Genomic DNA, 20,345 nt, shown 5'->3' with positions numbered 1-20,345 from the left:
AAGCTGTTGAGGTACATGGATGCATCATGGTATGCTTCTTATTCTCATATTTATGTCAAGTCGTGTATTACAGTCAGGGTTTTCTTTTCAAGGACAGTATCACTGGTAACTCATTTTACATCTTTTCTGCACTTTTACTCTAATGAGACAGGGCAATGAAAGTTGGTTACTTTCCATGTTTGCTAATTAAATTTACAGTTCTACCTTAAAGGTTATATTATTGTGAACTTTGAAACCTATCCAGGGAATAAAAATTCACAGTATTTGCTTGTTTGGCTTCAATCTTGTATCATGTGAACTCTGTACATGACTTGCTCCCCCTTAGCATGATCAGAAGGCAGTTGTATTCTTTGATGTTTTCAAAGCACATTATGGGAAGATGTTGCTGTCTCATTTAATGGAAAATGACATACCACAGTGGTATTCAGCCTGATTGGTCTCAATTAAATGAGCAAGAACACATTGAAACATCTACCCTTAAAATGATCCATGCCATTTGGATTATCTCCACACTTGGTAAAGCATTACTCTCTATGGACATGAATTAAATGGGCTTTGAGAAAGTGGGACTGATCTGCTGATTGATTATTCAGCACTTATTTATATTAATGAAACATATTTAATATGGACAATGTGCTCTTGTGCTTCATTTGTTCATTGGACTAATGAATAGTACTTGGGATCAGCAAATTAAAATGTGTCAAACATTTTATTGTTATTTATAAAACATTTAATGTTTCAATGTTTCAATTGCTTTCATACTTATATATCTGTTTTTAGTATAGAACAGTGTATAACAGTACATAATACCAGAAGGAGTGTTTCTTTGGATCCATACATTATGTTGAACATTTGTACGGCTGAACAGTAACTAACATTATTCAAGGATACAAATGCTTAAAAATGGCTCAATCTGTGATTAACATATTTTTTCTTGAACCTTTATGTTACTGAGTTTCACATTTGTTTCCAAATTTCATTGGATTGTTAAAGTTTTAATGAGTATTAATTAAGTGGTCCTCCTCATGAATGGTACCAATGAGTTTGTGTTCAAAAGTACCTCTCAAGAAAGGCCACCCCTCTAACATGATCAGCAGCCAGCATATTAGTGCAGAAATGTAAAATTTACCCCTCACAAGTGGCCACATTTTATTTTAATCTGTATCCAGAACCAGTATTTAATTCATACATTATGGTAAGTAATCTGATTATCTTTACCAATGTCTGTTTCCCAATGTCAGGTTTTCATTATTGAAAGAAGTGTTGGCTAAAGTACATATTTGTACCACTAAGGTTAATCCAAAAAGAATGCTGATGTTCACATGAAAGGGGTCAACAGTGTTGTGTTAGAGTTTTGGGCTTTACAAAACGGTTAAGTTTTTTTCTTTGATGATAATGACCAGACATAATTGTGAGGATCATATCATGGTCAGCATAGGCTATATATTGATTTTGTGGATTAGCACCCAGTTAGAAATAAACCTTGAACAAAACAGGGTACCAGAAAAAGACCAAAAAAATCACATCACTGTACATGTATCAATTCCTTTATAAACAAGGCATTTAGTTGACTATACAAAAGTTTTTCTGCATAATTAACTTGCAGTACTAAACAATTATCAACATTGGAAGAAATCGTTACAAAAATTTAACTTGTCATCACATAAATGGAGAATTAATCCTTTAGAAGAAAAGTAAAAGTTATTCGACTTGACAACAATGGGGAGAGTTCAAGATTTCTTGCTGAAAAATGTTATGTTGGGAAGACTCAAATATACATGTATAACATCTTAACAGATAAAGAAAATATTCTGCGGCAGTGGGACAATAGAGTAAATGGAAAGAGAATTATTTTAAATGCCAAGCCATGTATAAACCAAGATTTAAATGACATTTTTGAATGGTTTTGCCATGTGCATGTCAACAATACCTACTCACATCCCACACTTAAGAATAAGAGCTATTAATGTTAACTTGAAACAAGTCATTTCTTAAGACAAGAAGAACCTTTTAATAATTGGTGCTACTTATAAATGAAGATATCATATGGTTTGAAGTTATTTGTAGCTTTCTTATTGCATACACATATTTTCACAAATATAGTCCCTCTCTGGAAAGGCCACCCGTCTTATATGGCCACTTTCCTGGTGCAGAAGGGGTGGCCATGTAAGAGGTGGACCACTGTGTTGTAAATGGGTCTTATTTGTAATTTGGTAATTAAAGAATGACATGAAATATAATTTTGTATTTAGTACTTTTTGCATCAGTTAGAGATATTACATCAGTACAGAGCTTTCAACTTCATGAAATTTTACATGTCAATTAAATTGTAATGAATCAATTTTGTTGTTTTTCATCTTTTATAAAAATATCATAATACATATTTCTGAGTACTATAGATACTATTTGTATTATAACAGACAGACAAATGAGCAATGCTTTACCATAGCAAATGATGTAACACCCCCCATGGGGACTTTGAATATCAGTTTGGATTATATTTCATTGTGACTAAATTCATTGATTTAGTTTACTGACAAAATCAAAATTGGTACCATATATACTTGCTTACAAGTCAGATCTAACTTAAAGAAACATAGACCCAGATATAACGACACTTAATGGTCTGTCAGGTCAGGGTATGTTTTCTTTGTTCTGCTCTTTACTCCTAAGAAACAGCATAGTCCCAGATCTTCCAGCACAGTCTGTGAAATCAGATCTGGATCTCTACAGTTTGCAGTTGGATTCAACTTATAAGCAAGTATACACAGTGCCCCATGAATAAAAATGAATTCACGGTATTTATGGCATATGTTTCACTTCAAATAAAGTCATAAATTTGATTCCTCTTTCCAGTTACCCTATTCTAAAGAAGCCTCCAACTGGTAGACTCAGTTCTAATCACGGAGTTCCCCCATTAAACATTGGAGAAAACTCCTCCCAGCCCAGCCAACCTCGTAGAGCATGGATAAATGCAGATTCCCCTGTGTCTGATTTACTAAGTCTTCAAGAAAGATTCCCACATCCCCCATCTAGCACTTTGAGTGTAGTGGAAACCATGAGGACAGGCTTGTCTAGGAAGGAGGAAAAACTCTCTGAAGAATGGTAAGACACGAAGAGATTAATAGTTCTGTGGTCATGAAAAGAATGGTAAGGCATGAAGACATTAATAGTATTATAGTCATGAATAGAATGGTAAGGCATGAAGACATCAATAGTATTGTAGTCATGAATAGAATGGTAAGGCATGAAGACATCGGTATTATTGTAGTCATGAATAGAATGGTAAGGCATGAAGACCAATAGTATTGTAGTCATGAATAGAATGGTAAGGCATGAAGACATCAATAGAATTGTAGTCATGAATAGAATGGTAAGGCATGAAGACATCAATAGTATTGTAGTCATGAATAGAATGGTAAGGCATGAAGACATCAATAGTATTGTAGTCATGAATAGAAATTGTCATTATAAGGTGAAATATTTATAACAAACTCCAAGGAATCAGTTAAATTTGCTTATAAAAACAAAATTTTCTCAAAGCCAGGAAAAGATACATACATCATTGTCCCAGCACGTAATTGAAGTGCCGGGATATTGTCATTATTACTATGCATCAGCTCATTCATCTGTCTGACTGTTTCTAGTTATGATGTTGTAGCTACCCATATACAATGTCTTCTTTAAACATTCAGTGCAGTACAAATAACATTACACTACATTGTGTTGAACATTAAGTCAGAACAGTATTGTTACTTAAGGTTACTGCAAGATATTAGCAACTCTATTGTTAATTGTGCTTATTTTTTATGGATTTTGTAGCTGCACATGGTATCATTCATTGACACATGCTGTTCATGTTTTACCTGTGGACACTGCTTAAATTTCATTATTGTTTTATTAACTAGTGTATTTTTTTTATATAGTCGCACTATAAGGTTTTTTGTCCTTATTTTTAGTCATTTTCATTGCAGTTTTAGAAATACAGTTATGACCATATGTTCCAAATGTAAAAGTTGTCAGGTCAGTGAGAATTCATTGGCATGCCTTATCTGTACCAAGTGTAAGTCAACTTCTCATTGCAGTGTTTGCTCAGTGTGGTCAATCGGAATTTGATTATCATTGTTGCTAAAATGATTAAAGGGCAGAGACACTGGCAACGGTCAAGTCTCTGGACAGTGACACCATAAGTCTCCAACCTAAAACTTCATATATTGCCATTCCCCACTCTAAGATTTCCAGAACCATGCCTTAAGTGACCGTTTCATTCAATTAGCTAGAATCAGAAGATCAGTGTGCTTTAGAGATATCCATGCTATATCCACCTCAGACACTGTTCAAGTTACAGATGAGATATTTTAATGAAACGTTTCCCAAATATATGTCATAACTAGACATTGTGTCATGTGCCATATCCATCAAGGCCAAGGAAAGACCAAATGTAATTCTGTGACTTGTATCCTTATCCAGGATATAACTTTCAAGTCACTCAAGCTACTTTAATAAAAGTTTAGACAAGTACATATCTTGTATAGGCAGTGTGACACATAGCATGGTCACATCAAGGAACATTATAACTCTGATTCATTCCCATATCCAGGGTATAACTCTTGAATCACAGTTGGTATTGGAATGAAACTTGAACCAGTTAATATATATGCCCCAGCCATGCTCCCTCATTCAAGGTCAAGGTTGCACTGGAGGAAAATATAAGTTAGTGACCTCTCCAGTATAGATATAACTTCTGTATTAATGAATATGTATTTTTTTGAAACTTTGTCCTGTTAAATATCAAGACTTGACAGTGTCTTGTGCATTCATTTATAATCCATGCATCAAACTCAAGTAAGAGATCATGTAAGTCTGTGACTAGTTTCCTTTTCCAGACTGTCTTGTTTTAAATCCTACATTATTCAGGTTCATATTTTATCATGCAATAATCAAGCATCTAGCTCAAAGGTCAAAGTCATTAGTGAGGAACATGCAATAAGATTGATATGCCATGTGTCATTTGCAGTATTTTTGTTTCTAGGGGTTTCCAGGACACTCACACAGCCCAACTGATGTTACAAAGAGCAAAAAAAATGAAGTATAATGCTGAGCGACGGAAAAAACTTGGCAGACTTGGTAAGGTTTCATTATTAATTTACTATGTAGTTAGGTAATTTTGTTAAGTTTTATTACAGTTCATCAGAAATACATTACATTTTCTTCTCTAATAGAGCTGCAAAATAATGATCTGACATGGTTAGAGTTCCTAACAATACTATTAAATTATCCCATGTTGTGGAGTCATTAAGGCCCCTTTCAATGAACTCTTTTCTGAGCTCAGTCATAATCATATTGCCTATTCATCCATCCATTGGGCTATTTGTCTGGCAATCTGTCCTCAGTCTGTTCATCACCAGTTTGGTTTCTCCAAAATAACTTTGCTGGGAGTTGTTAGATTTCACCCAGATTTGGCATGCAGCTTTATTCTGATGAGACCTCTTGAAGAGTTTGATTTTTATCCTTCTATGTTGTCATTTTGAGGAGTTATGGTCCCTGATGGCCTTTCATCCCAACTTTCATTTCTACAGCTGAACCTCACCAAGGTTTGCTGGATTTCAACCATATTTAGCTTGCAGCTTTATACTGATGTGACTTTGAATAAGTTTGATTTCCATCATTTCACAACATCATTTGCAAAGAGGTCTGCCCTCTGATTGACCACCCTTGTTACTTTACTAAGGTTTGCAGGATTTCAGTCTAATTTGCTATACAGATGACATTGATGAAACTTTGAATGAATTTTATTCCAGCATTTCTTGATGTCATTTGCTAGAGTTATATCCCCTTATTGCTCATTCTCTTTACTTTCATTTCCACAACATAACAGCACTTCTTCTTTATGACACTGTCCATAAGAGCTATAGAGCAAAGCACCTTATAGTGAAATAGTCTTATAGTGAAGTACATAATACATATAATTTTACTACCACTTAATGAAATGGAATCCATGACCATACTCACCTTATAACATGAATGGTGTAATAATGAAGGACCTTATAATAAGAATGGTGTTATAATGATGGGCCTTATAATAAGAATGGTGTTATAATGATGGGCCTTACAACAGGAATAGTGTTATAAGATGGGCCTTATAACAGGAATGGTGTAATAAAGAAGGGCCTTATAACAGGAATGGTGTTATACTGAAGGGTCTGCTAACAGAAATAGTGTTATAATCAAGGGCCTTATAACAGGAATAGTGTTATAATCAAGGGCCTTATAACAGGAATGGTGTTATAATGAAGGGTCTAATAAAAGAAATAGTGTTATAATAATAATAATGAGGACTTTGTATAGCACCTCATCTTTAGAAGCTCTAAGCACTTTACAACATTAGACAACACCTATAAGATATTAAAAAACATAATGATATGATTACAAAAACAAACACAATGAAATTAGAAAACACTAAAAAAAAAACATGCTGAGAATATTTAAGGTAGGAAACATTATTAGGTCTTTAAGTTTGTTCTTGCAGTCGAAATATGTGAGTTTTGAGAGCCCTCTTGAATGTGATCACTATGTCTTTGTGTCTAAGTTCAGTGGGCAATTCATTCCACGTTGCTGGGCCCTGGTATGCAAAAGAACGCTGTCCATATGACTTTGTTTTCATAGTGGGAATAATGAGTATACGATTGTCAGAAGAGGAGCGTAAGTATCTTGCTGGTGTATACACATGGGTGAGGTCGGATAGGTATGTTGGACTAGAGTCCAACAGTGAAACGTAGCACAGAGAACAAATTTTGTGTTTGATTCTGGATCGAATGGATAGCCAGTGTAGGGTGCAGAGCAGCGGGGAGGTGTGCTCTAATCGTGGTACTCTAAGTATGATCCGAGCAGCTGTGTTTTGAACTTTTTGAAGTTTCTGGAGTAGATATTGAGATGAACCAGACAGAATTGAGTTACAATAGTCCAGTCTTGAAAGTACTAATGGACACACAAGTGTTTTAGTGGCATCGACTGAAAGATATTTGCGAATTGAGCTGATGTGTCTCAGCTCAAGATATGCAGCCTTGCATATGTTCATGACATGTTGGTGCAATGTGAGAGTACTGTCCAGAGTAACACCTAGGTTTTGTACTGATTGTGTGAATTTAATGTTGGTGCTGCTGATATTTATTGTTTGAGGTAAAGGATGTCAATGAGAAAGTCTTTGTGTTGTGATCAGAATGGCCTCAGTTCTATCATCATTCATCTGCAGCTTGTTACATGTCATCCATGATTTCACATCAGAAATGCACCTCTCTACACCTTGGATGGTAGCATCAACTTCAGTTGGGTGGCTAGATTTGTATATTTGGATGTCATCAGCGTACAATTGGTGAGACACTGGTTGATCATCTATGACACTTGAGAGTGACTGAGTGTACAGAATGAAGAGAACAGGTCCAAGAACTGACCCCTGTGGAACACCACAACATAGATGAACTGGGCTGGAGTGTATACCATTTGCAGATACAATTTGTGTCCTGTTGACCAAGTAGGACTTGAACCACAGTAAGGCTGTATCATGAATGCCAAATACATGCTGGAGACGGTGAAGTAATATATCATGGTCTGTTGTGTCAAATGCTGCAGACAAATCAAGAAGGGTGAGGACTGTAATCTTTCCACTATCCAACGCAGAGAGAATGTCATTAACTACTTTTAGAAGAGTAGTTTCAGTACTGTGGCAAGGGTGATATGCAGATTGTACATTTGCTAAAAAGACTGTTTGAATTCAGATGAGATACAAGCTGGGATAGAACAACCTTTTCTAAGATTTTTTACATGAATGGGAGATTAGAAACTAGGCGGTAGTTCTTTAAATCGTTATGGTCTAGTGTTGGTTTCTTCAGCAAAGGCTTTACAAAGGCAGTTTTGAAAAATGATGGGAATTCCCCAGATGAGAGAGAGGTATTAATAACATCAGTTAGTGAAGGCAATACTGGATCTAATCAAGGGTCTTAAAGTGAGGAAATGCAGCAAGGGAATATATCTTTTTTAAGCATGGATTGTTGGATTTTTGACAATGGTGCATAAAGTTTTATATGTCTATATTGATAGAACTTGACTGTAGTTGATTTCCATTATTTCACAACAGCATAAAGAGAATTGTTTTGGTTTGGTTTGATGCTTTATGGCATGGCAACACATAGGTTATTTAGTGCTGATGCCAATGACACACCATATTAGCCAGTTAGGTTGGTCCAGTGGTAAGATTCAAACCTGCACCTTCACAGTTGCAAGACAAACAGGCTAACCACAGAGTCATTGTTGCTGTAACCTCCATTATTTGCCTCTTACAACATGCAGGAGATTCAGCATTCTTTAAGGGATGAGGGGTCATATAGAGGAGTTAAGATCCAAGATTTTCCATGCACCTAACATTATTTCTAGAACATAAATCCAGTTAGAAATTTTGGATTTCAAACAAATTTAGAATTCACATTTATATGACCATGATTTTTATAGTTTTATAACATTCCGTAATGTCAGTTACAGGAATTATGGCTCCTGATTGTCAGTTCTCTTGACTGTTTTTCTGCAGCATTACTTTACAAATTTTAACCAGATTTTAGCATGCAGCTTTATAGTAAAAAAGCTATGAATTATCCATTATTCCACATATATAAGTGGCATGACTCCTGTTTGCCTGTCCTCTTTATTATGGTTTCCACAGTATACATTCACTAAAGGTTGTTGGATTTATATTAATAAGACCTTAAATGAGTTTGATTTTCCAGTGTTCCATGTCATCATTTAGAGTTATTGCTTCTATTGTTTCCTAACTCAAGTGTCCCTATGTTAGGCCTTGCTGAGCAACTGCAGTCAGTGTGTCCTATTGTGCTGCACCCATGGCTGTAATTATTTATTTTGTATACAAATATTGTTTAGCTTATAACTTCATATGTTAGCAAGTCAACATGTTAATTTAAAAAAAAGAAAACTAATATCTTTATAATGTAAGAGAGTTTGAAGAAAATATCTGCATTATGTTTTTAGATTGTTGTATTACAAAACATACCAAATATTACTCTATTTTGAAGGTAACCAACTTCTAAAACAAAAACAATCAATCCAAGCTTCCATAGAATATCCAAAGTAAGGCATGAAAAATAAATATGAATACAGGCACTTTCTTTTTGTGAAGATAAAGAGGGATTAGCAGTTGTGTAAAAATAGCTCAAAAATAGATAACAGAAATTAGCATTTACAAAAATAACTCAGAAAGATAAAGAAAGATTAACAGTTGCCTAGAAGCTAACTCTGAAGAGATAGAGATTAGTAGCTGCATAAAGATAACTCAGAAATAGAGGTTTGAAAATTGTTCCTCAAAATAATTTTACAGATGCTCCAAAGTAAACTGTTAATACATGACCATTTTTGGATAATCCTATAATTTAGATCTATTCTTTAAATGTGAACATTTTAAAAGAAATAATCTTCACAAATCTACTAAACTGTCTATGCACCCTCTGCATCTTCATTTCAGTGTTTCATTGTGATGTTTGTCATATGATTTGTTAATGATCAGGTGTGGAATAATAACACATCAATAGGAAACTTAACAAGAAAGATGCATGCACCAAGCCAAGTTAAGTCTGCTGACTCAGTATCTTTTTATACCAGTTAAAAACAAGCCATGTAACAAATTTAACCCAGCAATGACCCTAAATAAACCTTTTCACAATATTTTAAAATTTTCAAATCCTTTTCATGTTGAAGCATGGTTGAAAAATGGTAAGGAACTTTTCGAAAGAATGAATTATTGATGTCATGTCAGAAAGACTTGATTATTTATTCCCACTGTACTGGTTTGGTTTCATACCAGGTCTTCACATGACTCACTGTGAACAATACAAATGCAGGAAACTATATAGATGTGAGATATGAATATAGAGGCATTATCTTGTTTAAAGATAGCATTTTCCCACATTTTTCTGTCAGATCCTATGCAAAAACTGGCCCTGTTTAGAAAACTGGAGGAGATTGGTTCTCATCTCCAGCCAATACAGCAGCCACACAGAAAAATTCTTCCCAGGAAGGAGTACTTTCAAGGTAAATATTGTTGCTGTTTATATGAGTATATTTTCAGTCAAGCCATTCATACTTCCAACCTCATACCATACTGTAAATATTTTGAAAAATGAACAAATTCAATTCCACACTTTAGTTTGTTACTAAAATTGAAAAAACACAACTTTCAGTTGGTAGATACAGTAAAATCTGATTTAATCACCTGTAACTTATGACCAAAATCATCATGTACAGATTGTATTTGCTATATAACAAGGACCACTTGCTAAACATTATTATCAACAACAAATTATGGGCAAAATGTTTTTCAAAGCTGATATGAATGACTATATTGAAAAGCTAGATACAGACACGATAGAACTTTTGTTTAATTCATTTTAACCACAGTTACCAGTTTAAATTTTCAGGCATAGTGCAGAGTGTTTCTAACTATGATGCACACAAAAATACCTGGGATGAGTTGAGACTGTTTACATGTTTTTTTAAATGTATGAGTTGTAGTTCTTTACAAGGGATATTTGAAAAGTTCAGAATATTTGGTTATAACGTTTTTTTGCTTCTTTGAACCTTTCAAAAAATTTAATGCTAATTGATAGACAAAATAACCTTCTGTAAAAAGAATTGCTTCTTCATGTGCAGCACACACAACATCTGCAGATATTTGCATGTAATGTAACATAGGTATATGACAGTGACAAAATAATGTCAGAGAAGGAGAACAGTTCTTCTACCATGCAAAGCATGCTGTAAGATTGGGGTTCTTTTAGGGTACTCCCTGATAGAGATGTCAACATGTTGGGAAATTTCTACTGGATACCTGTCAGTTACCTTGGTACCCGATCAAAGGGAAATGGTATTACATGTGATCCTGAACTGCTTTGTTGTAGGTTCACATGTGCCAACCCCCAAGAGAGGTATAAGCATAATTATTACTATTACACCTCTCCCTCGATAACTCAAACACATCGGGGTCCAAAAAGACAGACTGCACTATAAATAAGGGCACGAGTTACCGAGGGACCTCCAAAAAATCTGCTCTAAAAGACATCCAGAGAACCATGGGTTGGTGGGGGGCTGGGCTCTTTAATGAATGAATCCTCGTTTAATAATCATGTCATGAATAATTGTCAGTAAATCGCTTTTTCTCTTGAAGTTGTTCATTATTCTGTATAAATTACATTTATTTTCAAAATGTCCAAGATCTGAAAGATCGATAATTTGATTCCAACTGGTTTTAACAAACCTTACACAGTACACGAAAACATTCGTGTAATACGTCACAGCTTTTTGTTTTGTTGTTTAGTCTGGTTCCCAGAGTGGTGTGTATTAGTATTTTGTGAAACAAGGAGTCTATGAAGCAGGGAACCAGACTAACTGTTGATACACTACCAATCAAGATTCCTTTTTTGTCAAAAACATGCTACATTTTTTTGGTACGACAATTGTCTACGTCGAAACTCAATATTTGTATTGTTATTAATAAAATATTGATATCATGATTTCATTGCAAGTAATAGTGAAACTTCTTATCATCCATGAGGATATCTCTATGTGTGAAATCAGGAATTCTCTGAAACTCGTTTTCCCCACAGTGGTCCATATCTGTGAAACAAAGCCCTTTATTTTACAAAGTACTCACTTCGCTAGTTTGCCTTGCTATCTTTAATCACAGTTATGATTGAGTTGGTTAATTTATGTAGTTTAATTAAATTATATACACGATAACATTTATAACAGTGTTCAATTGATCAAATGAAATGAGTTACCCAACATACGACTGGAGCTGTTGGTTCTTAAGCCTGTAGGATTTATATGACTTTTAAATTTTTTTTATTCCACCTCCTTTATTTGATTCAAAAGATGTAATTATTGTGATAATAGAAAAGGAGGCCCGCTTTTTATTTAGTGTAACAATACAACAAATTCTTCTGCTAGTCCGATATCAAAGCACAATCAGCACCTAATTAGATTCTCAGAGAAACACTCACAGACATAGCTGTTATGGTAGATTGACTCATTTTATGTTTAATTACAACCGCACACATTTTATTTATGATGATTACACTTAAAAGGAACTAAATGATAGAACTAGAACACAAATTTTAATTGATAAAAAATTATTTAATTGGTATTTATTTATTAAAGTACTGTCACCGCTAGGCATGAGTGACATTTTCATTGATCAAAATTTTCTTGAAAACCGTTAATTACAGTGTACTAAGAATGTTATTTGGAAAGAAAATGTAACAAATTATATGATTTGTTATTAAAAGTTGATATTTCATAATGTTGATTAAAATTTTCAGGTCCTATCTACTGTTTTCGACAACAAAGCAAGCAATATATCATAGTTTCTATTACAATTTTGATCATGATTTTCTTCAAGTTCAACAAATAGGGATCAAGTTTTGGGGGGTATTTTCTGGTTTAAAAAGTGGGATCCATGCCTGACCCTGCATTATAAGTGGGTTTGCAAGCTATCAGTGCATGAGTTATCGAGGGAGAGTATAGGCACAAAAGAAACTGATAAGTTATTTATTCTTAACACTCACTTCAGATAGTCTACATGCCTATAGTAACTTTCGTGAATAGTCGTGAAGTCCACAAGTGATTATTACTGTATTATCCTCAACTTGCCATAGTTCATCCCTTAACAACAGTCCAGTTCAGCAGTTTTTAAGTTTAACAAAATCCCTCTAATCTAACATTTTTCAGTCATAAAATATCTATCAGTCACATCGATGCATACAGTTGGTTTTTTAAAATGTTTTTCTTATGATATCTGGCACAGTTTATTTGGAACTGTTTCATGTAAAATTCATGCAAAAATTTAAACATATGGTGAATTTTTATTAAATTTTTTTTTCTTCAGTGTTATTAAATAACCAAGATTTTGTTCACTTATATTTAAATATTTCAGTGAAAAATTTCATTCTGTATAATTGTCCATTTTGTTCATTTTTTCCTAACATGGTATAAGAAATGCATGTTTTGGTAACCAAGTTTTTGTGTTGCCTTTGCCATGATAAAAAACCTGTCTTGGGTTTCCTGCTAAAAAAAAGGGTCCAGTAAACAAAAGTGAACAGTGGTCCTGACTTAAACAGCTAACACTCATTCCAGGGCCAGTAACTTGAGGCTAAATTGGCATTAGCTAAACCAGACATTTCTATTGTGCTTTCTTTTATTTGAATTTTATTTCGTTCAATATTTTTTAATCAGTACTTACTGTTGCTGTTGATGAAAGGTACTGGCCCAGTTAATGTCATCAGGATCTCAAAACATATGGATTTAAGTTGTGAGAAAAATGGTGTACAAACCATGGAAAGGTGCAAAGTTAGGAAGGTTGAGTTTGAAATATCTACACTGATTCTTAAATAGGTTGCAAAGAAAGGATTGTATTATTGTATTATTATATAGTACATGTATGACAAGTAAATTGTAAGCAACCATACAAGTCCCTGCAATGATGAATAAATGCACACATGACACGAGCCTCAGACTGGAATGATTGTTCTTCTGTGTCTCAGTCTGAACTTGGAAAACTTTTTTTTTAATGGGTACCCAGTTGTTCGTTTTATTACCCGGTTACTATCAATGGGCAGGTACCCAATTATCCAGGTACCCATTGGCATCTTTACTCCCTGACTGATATCAAGTCTGACTTTGATAAAGTTAATTTTTTTATAGATGTAATTTTTTGTTATATCCTACACTTCTGAGGTGGTTTCATCATTGTAAAGATGGATGCAAATCCATGGAAGATGACACATGTTCTGGAAGACCATTGTCTGTGATTGGTAAGCAGGAAGTGGCTGCAGTGAAGGGAGCAATTGATAATGATGCTTGAAGATATTTTTTATTATCACAAACATTAATTCATCAGCTGTTTTTAATATATTGAAGAATTATTTGAAGCTCAGAAAGGGACAGACATAATCTGCTTTCAGGAAACCCTCATAACACAAGAACACAAACGCCTGCCAAAACTACGAGGCTATACCCAGGGAATCTTTAAAAACAGACCCAAGAAGCAGAAAGGGGGTGGACTAGCAATTTTTTTTTTATAGATACTAATCTACTATGAAATAATAGAAGTATCCCCTAACCTAAACATCAATAATAGCATCGAAATAATGTCAGTAATGATAAATATAGGAACCACAAACATTCAGATAATAAATGCATATGACCCAGGGGCTACCTTCTGCCCTACCAACCTAATCTCATTAAGTAGCAATCACTAATAACAACAACAACAATCTAATTATCTGTGGCGCCTTCAACGCACACAGTGAATTATGGGAAGGTAAAAAGAAAGATCAAAGAGGGAAAGTGGTTGAAAAATGGATAACTGAGAACAATCTGGTCATCTTAAATGATGGGTTGAACACTAGATTAAACCCTGAGGATGGCACTCTCTCAGCCATAGACCTAATCATCACTACCCCAAAATTGGCTCAAATCACAAATTGTTGGGTGGATCAAGAAGATACATTAGGAAGTGACCATTTTCCCATCACAATCAATATTCAAACAAAAACTCAACACATTCCAAACAAAACCCCACCTAAATGGAGGTACCAACAGGCAGACTGGGACCAATTCCAATTATTACTAGCTAGAATAAATCCAGATAACTTAGAAAGCCCAAATATTGACATGTATTATGATAACATAACAGACACAATTATAGAGGCAGCTAACCGATGCATCCCAAAGACAACTAATATCCAAAATAAAAACCCTGTACCATGGTGGACGAAACAGTGCGCTATAGCACATAAAGACAAGAAAAGGGCCTTAAATAAATATAAACGCACCAAAAATTCTATCTACTTCCAGCAATATAAAGATGAAGAAAAAGCACTAAAACAAACTATAAAAACTGCTAAAATTAATCTATGGCAAACCTTTTGCTCTAAACTGAGTCTAAAATCAAACTCAAAACAAATATGGGACAAGATAAAAGCCATAGAAGGGAAAGCAACTACCTCAGCCCCAAAAATTAAAAATGTCATAAATAAAGATAAGACAGACCTCCTAGCGAAGCATTTTTCAAACATGAGTAGCAACAATAACCACACCAGAAACTTTCAGGAACACAAAAAACTAATGGAGGAAACCCAACCTCAAATGTTTCAAGACCAAGGAACAAAAGAATCTCACCTAAATAGCGACATCACAGTACATGAATGGGAGATAGCCCTATGATCCAAAAATGAAACATCCCCTGGTAAGGATCAGTTTGGTTACATTATCTATAAAAAAAACCTACCTATCAATATAACAATAGCCATAATCAAATTCTTTAATAGGATATGGGATTAAGACCAAATACCCACCAAATGGAAACAGGCCATAGTGATACCAATCCCCGAGCTAGGTAAAGATCCCAACAACATAAATTCGTACTGACCCATCTCCCTTACAAACAATATTTGCAAAATAATGGAGACAATAATCGCAGATAGGTTAAAACACCACCTAGAAACCAATAACCTACTCTCCATAAATCAATGTGGCTTTCGGAACAAATGGTCCACCACCGACCAACTTCTCAGATTGGAAACAGACATCAAACTTGCTTTTAACGCACATAGGAAAACCGATCGCAACTTCATAGCGGTTTTTCTAGACCTAGAAAAAGCGTTCGACCTGGTATGGACCATTGGACTAATGGCCAAATTAAACCAATTTGGAATAACTGGACACTTGTTCAACTGGATTGGTGATTTCCTCACAGGCTGGAAAATTACCACAAGAATAGGCAACACCCATTCGGAAGAATTTTCACTTGAAAATGGAACACCGCAAGGCAGTGTAATAAGTCCCCTACTATTTAACCTAATGGTAAACAACCTTGACCTCAATGCAGCCTCCACAAAAACAAACTTGTCACAATTTGCAGATGGTAGTGTCATGTGGAGGAATGGAAATCCTGCCAATAAAACGGTAGTTAAAGAAATCCAGCAGAGCCTAGACAACATAGGGAGATGGGCAGACAAATGGGGTTTCAAAATATCTCATGAAAAAACTGTGGCAATTATATTCACCCCCAAACGAAATAACAACGTAGTCTATCCAAACTTCTATATACGAAATCAATTAATCAAATATGTAATAGTAGTAAAATTCCTAGGAATGTTCTTTGACAACCACCTCACATGGAAACAGCAAATTGAACAACTCATCCAGAATTGTAACAAAGATCTCAATTTATTCAGGAACATCACAGGGACTGACTGGGGATCCAACCAGGAAACCCTCCTCACAATATATAAAACCCTAATTAGATCAAAACTGGATTACGGTTGCCAAGCATATAACTTGGCTAAGCAACCTGTACTACAAAAACTTGACACTATCCAGAGAAAAACCTAACTATTATGCACAGGAACACTCCCCTCAACATCATTAGAAGAACTACAAACACTAACAGGAGAACTACCCTTAAAATTACGTAGGCAAGAACTGCTCCTCCGATGCTTCATTCGATTAGATACCCACCCAGACAACCATCCCACCAAAATAGCTATAAACAAGTGTAAAGAATCATACCCACCACACCAAGTGGCAAAGTAATCCATGAACTAAGAGAAAAGATACCTCTACTAAAAGAACAGGTAACAAACAATACAGACCAGAACAAATCACCATGGTTACAAAAACCACCAAGGATTAACAATGAAGCTACCAAGTTAGGCAATAAAGAAGGACAAGAAAACTTACTAAAACCTGTACTGGTAAACAAAATCAACCAAAACTACCTGGACTATGTTAAAATATATACTGATGGATAAAAAACAAACAACCCACCAAGAACAGCAGCAGCAATAGTCATCCCTGAATTCAATATACAAATGGGATCCAGATTGCCTGACTATTGCTCCATTTACACCACTGAATTCTGGGCTATACTTGAATCACTACAATGGATCAAAGACAACCAAATACCTAAAGCAGTCATTACAAGCGATTCCCTAAGCGTTATCAAATCGATCCAAAATCGCAATACACACTTTGGGAACAATTCCTTTACAGAGCATGCCAATTAATTGACGATATCACCACAGCACATCAATTAGTTGAGCTCATGTGGATACCGTCGTACATTGGAATCTCTGGCAACGAAACAGGAGACAAAGTTGCACAAACCAAACTTGGAGATCAAAACTCTATCAAGCTTAACTATAGCTCTACAGAAGCACTAAGCTTCGCACAAACATATATAGACCAAACATGGCAAGATTTTTCGAACTCCTCCACAAAAGGTAAAAAGCACCATGAAATCCAAAAGAAACATAGATAGGAACATATAGCTACCTAAGGGTACCTATTTAGAACAGAAACCATGAACAGGATAATAACTGGAAAAACTAAACTAGCAAGCAGTTTTGGAAGGTTTATAGGACCCAAACCAGCAACCATTAACTGCTTTAACTGCCACACCACCAAAGATCTACACCACATATTCAATATATGCCCAAAATATCAGCCCGCTAGGAAAATATTTATCAAAAACGAAAAAGAGATTGGATCACCACACACATACCCAGAGTTACTTATGGACTCTAATAAAAATAAACAATCAGCGTATAAAAATATGAATAAATTCATAGACTCAGCAGGACTTAGGAACAAAATATAATTACTATCTCCACAAAACCAAAAGACCTAGTAACTAGCTAAATAAATTTAGAAGCCCCCACATAAAACCCGTAACATATTCAATTTTGTAAAAATATTAATAAATAATTCACTTACGAAGCACCTATCAACAAACTAAGGAAACTGCAAAATCAGATGTCCTAGATGTCCTTATTGAACCAAGTAATCAGCTAGGACTCCGGTCCTAGATGATGTCCTTAACGAACCGTGTAATCGGCTAGGACTTCGGTCTCTTGCTAAATAAAGTATAAATAACATTCAGTCTCTAAAAACATTAATAAATAAATAACTTAAAGAGGCAATATTGAAAAACTTATAAATAACATAACGTAAGAAGCACACCCTAAACACCTCGACTAGTAATACCATAATAACCTTGAAAATCTCTATTCATACATGATTTCTACTAACAACCTCTATAAACAGCATAGAACACTCCCCGCTTTTTAGAACATTTAAAAAAAACAAAATAACGCAAGAAACACCAGGCAAATGCAACAAGAAACCAGCGATGTGAAGCAACCAGGACCGTTCCCGAGCTCTCCTTCCGACTAATGACAGCCAATCATTCAACTGTAAGGGACCTTTATGGACCCACAGATTGAGGCCAAACTATCAAGGTTCCTTGAACCCATAAAAGCTTGGGGGAGGTGGCACCATTCCCTTCCCCAGGAACAACTAGCAGGCTGTGGTGCAGTCAGAAAAAAGTGGCACATGCACAATTGTGTGCATGCCACTATAATTAAACTCATTAACAACAAAGGCTCAGAAAGGGTTGTGCAAGGTGGGTCCTTCATTTGTTGACAGATGATCAGATACAGACTCAGGTTGAAATCACCAAACAGCTACTTACCAGATCTAAAAAGAGTGACCAGATACATTTTTAATCAGATTCTCACAGCTGATGAAACATTTAAGTATTTTTTTAAAAAACCAAACTGAAGAGAAAATAATAATGTGTTTGCTCAGAGATAAAAAGCAGAGACCACAGGTCTCTTGACATAGTCAGACTGTTAAGAGAATTGTTTATGCTTTTATGTTTGCAAAAGGCATGATCATCCAGGTACCTGTGCCTGATTCTCCTAGTGTCACTAGATGTTTGTATGTCCCCAAAGTGTTGACAAAAGCTGTGGGACACTACCAAACTACTCATCCATGTACCATTAAACAGGTATCTATCTACTCCATGACAATGCACCATTGCACCAATGCACCTTGCTGCAGCCTCCTTACTCATCTGATTTAGCTCCAAGTGAGTTTTAGCTGAGACCCATTATCAAACAGTCACTAAGGAGCAGACAGTTTGAAAGCTGTCATGATGTTGAATTTACAGTTTTACAGTGAATGAAAAACATACCAACAAATGGGGAGTACTTTAAGAGGATGTGCTGATGTTCACTAATAAAAAAAAACTTTGTTGTACAGTGCATTGATAACTTTTTAAATATCCCTCATAAACCAGATTTAAAGATAACACAGACTGCCTTTGTGGTCATCAAAATTCCTAATGTAGTGAACCATTCCATCTTTAAAGAAAGCAATAATGGATGCACATGGTCAGTTCAGAAGTTCATATAGTTTGTTTATCTGTTGTAGAAACCTGCACAATATCTGTATGTTGTAATGAAGATCTTCTCAGCCTGGTTTCATTGTAGTGTGCTGGGTACTGCAGTAAAAGTCTTGATCAGGTGAATGAGGTCTTTGTCTTTATTCTTTCTGGATGAATTAACTCTATATGTATTGCAAAGGATTGTATTCTCTGTTACTTTATCAATGTTACTGTTATTGGAACATGCACTCAATGCCAAAAGTGCCACAGTCAGAGACCTCATCATCTGTTCAGGTTAGCATGCCTGTTACATCTTTTCTTCATTGAGTTGATGAATTTTTATTTACTCATTGGTAAATTAAGTTTGTAATTTTGGTTTAAATAGATTGAGTAAGTGTTATCTGGTTAATTTTACAATGTTTGGACATGGTAAGTAATTATATGCCTTAGTTAATGTGCAGTTCATATGCTAATAGACTATATTTGAACTTAAAATACAAATATAAAATGTATTTGATCTTTATATTTTTTTGCTATATACAATTTTTGTAAATGAATGCTTGTAATATTTTAATAAGAACTATTATAAATAATAAAATATATCGTACTGTATCTATGGGTATTTTTCCTTCTTACCCACTGTTGAATTTTGACAAGTGGCCCTCCTGCACAGACATGCTGCAAAAGACCACCCGTCTTGAGACCACATTTTGTTGGCAGCAGGGTGGTCTTTCAAGACATGTTTACTGTGTCATAAGCATGAATTTAAATTCTTTACTTGCTGTTTTGAAATGCAGCCTTTAGCTGCCTTTAAATAATTTCCAAATTGTATTTTTCATATGAATTATTGTAAATCATTAGTATATGAATCTTATGAGTTTGGATATGATACATAGTAATAGTCACTTACATGTCAAAAGAGCAACCCTGAATGCTCCAACAGTGTTCTAGTATGCCTGTGGGTACATTATACAGGTAAAACCAGTTATAAGTGATGCTCGGGGTCCAAAGAATAAAATTGCAATATAAGCAGGATCGCGTTAACAAATTGTTCAAA

The 20,345-nt window shown here is 35.0% G+C and overlaps 1 protein-coding gene across 4 annotated transcripts in view; it reads left to right on the top strand.

Moving 5' to 3' along the window:
- Positions 1-20,345, top strand: part of LOC149787815 (leucine-rich repeat- and IQ domain-containing protein 1-like) — a 160,288-nt gene that overhangs the window by 112,950 nt on the left and 26,993 nt on the right. For all 4 annotated transcript variants that reach the window (XR_016424108.1, XM_089974026.1, XM_089974028.1 and 1 more), the window contains exons 25-27: positions 2,857-3,105; positions 5,033-5,127; positions 9,982-10,092. Coding sequence is in view for 3 of the 4 variants with exons in the window: in XM_089974026.1 (XP_089830152.1) it covers positions 2,857-3,105; positions 5,033-5,127; positions 9,982-10,092 (455 nt within the window). In the remaining variant the exon portion in view is untranslated. The remainder of the gene's footprint in view (positions 1-2,856; positions 3,106-5,032; positions 5,128-9,981; positions 10,093-20,345) is intronic.

This window comes from Sinohyriopsis cumingii, chromosome 11, assembly GCF_028554795.1.
Source record: "Sinohyriopsis cumingii isolate HCF-2022 chromosome 11, ASM2855479v2, whole genome shotgun sequence".
Taxonomy (NCBI): domain Eukaryota; kingdom Metazoa; phylum Mollusca; class Bivalvia; order Unionida; family Unionidae; genus Sinohyriopsis; species Sinohyriopsis cumingii.
This window is presented reverse-complemented; position numbering and strand designations above follow the sequence as displayed.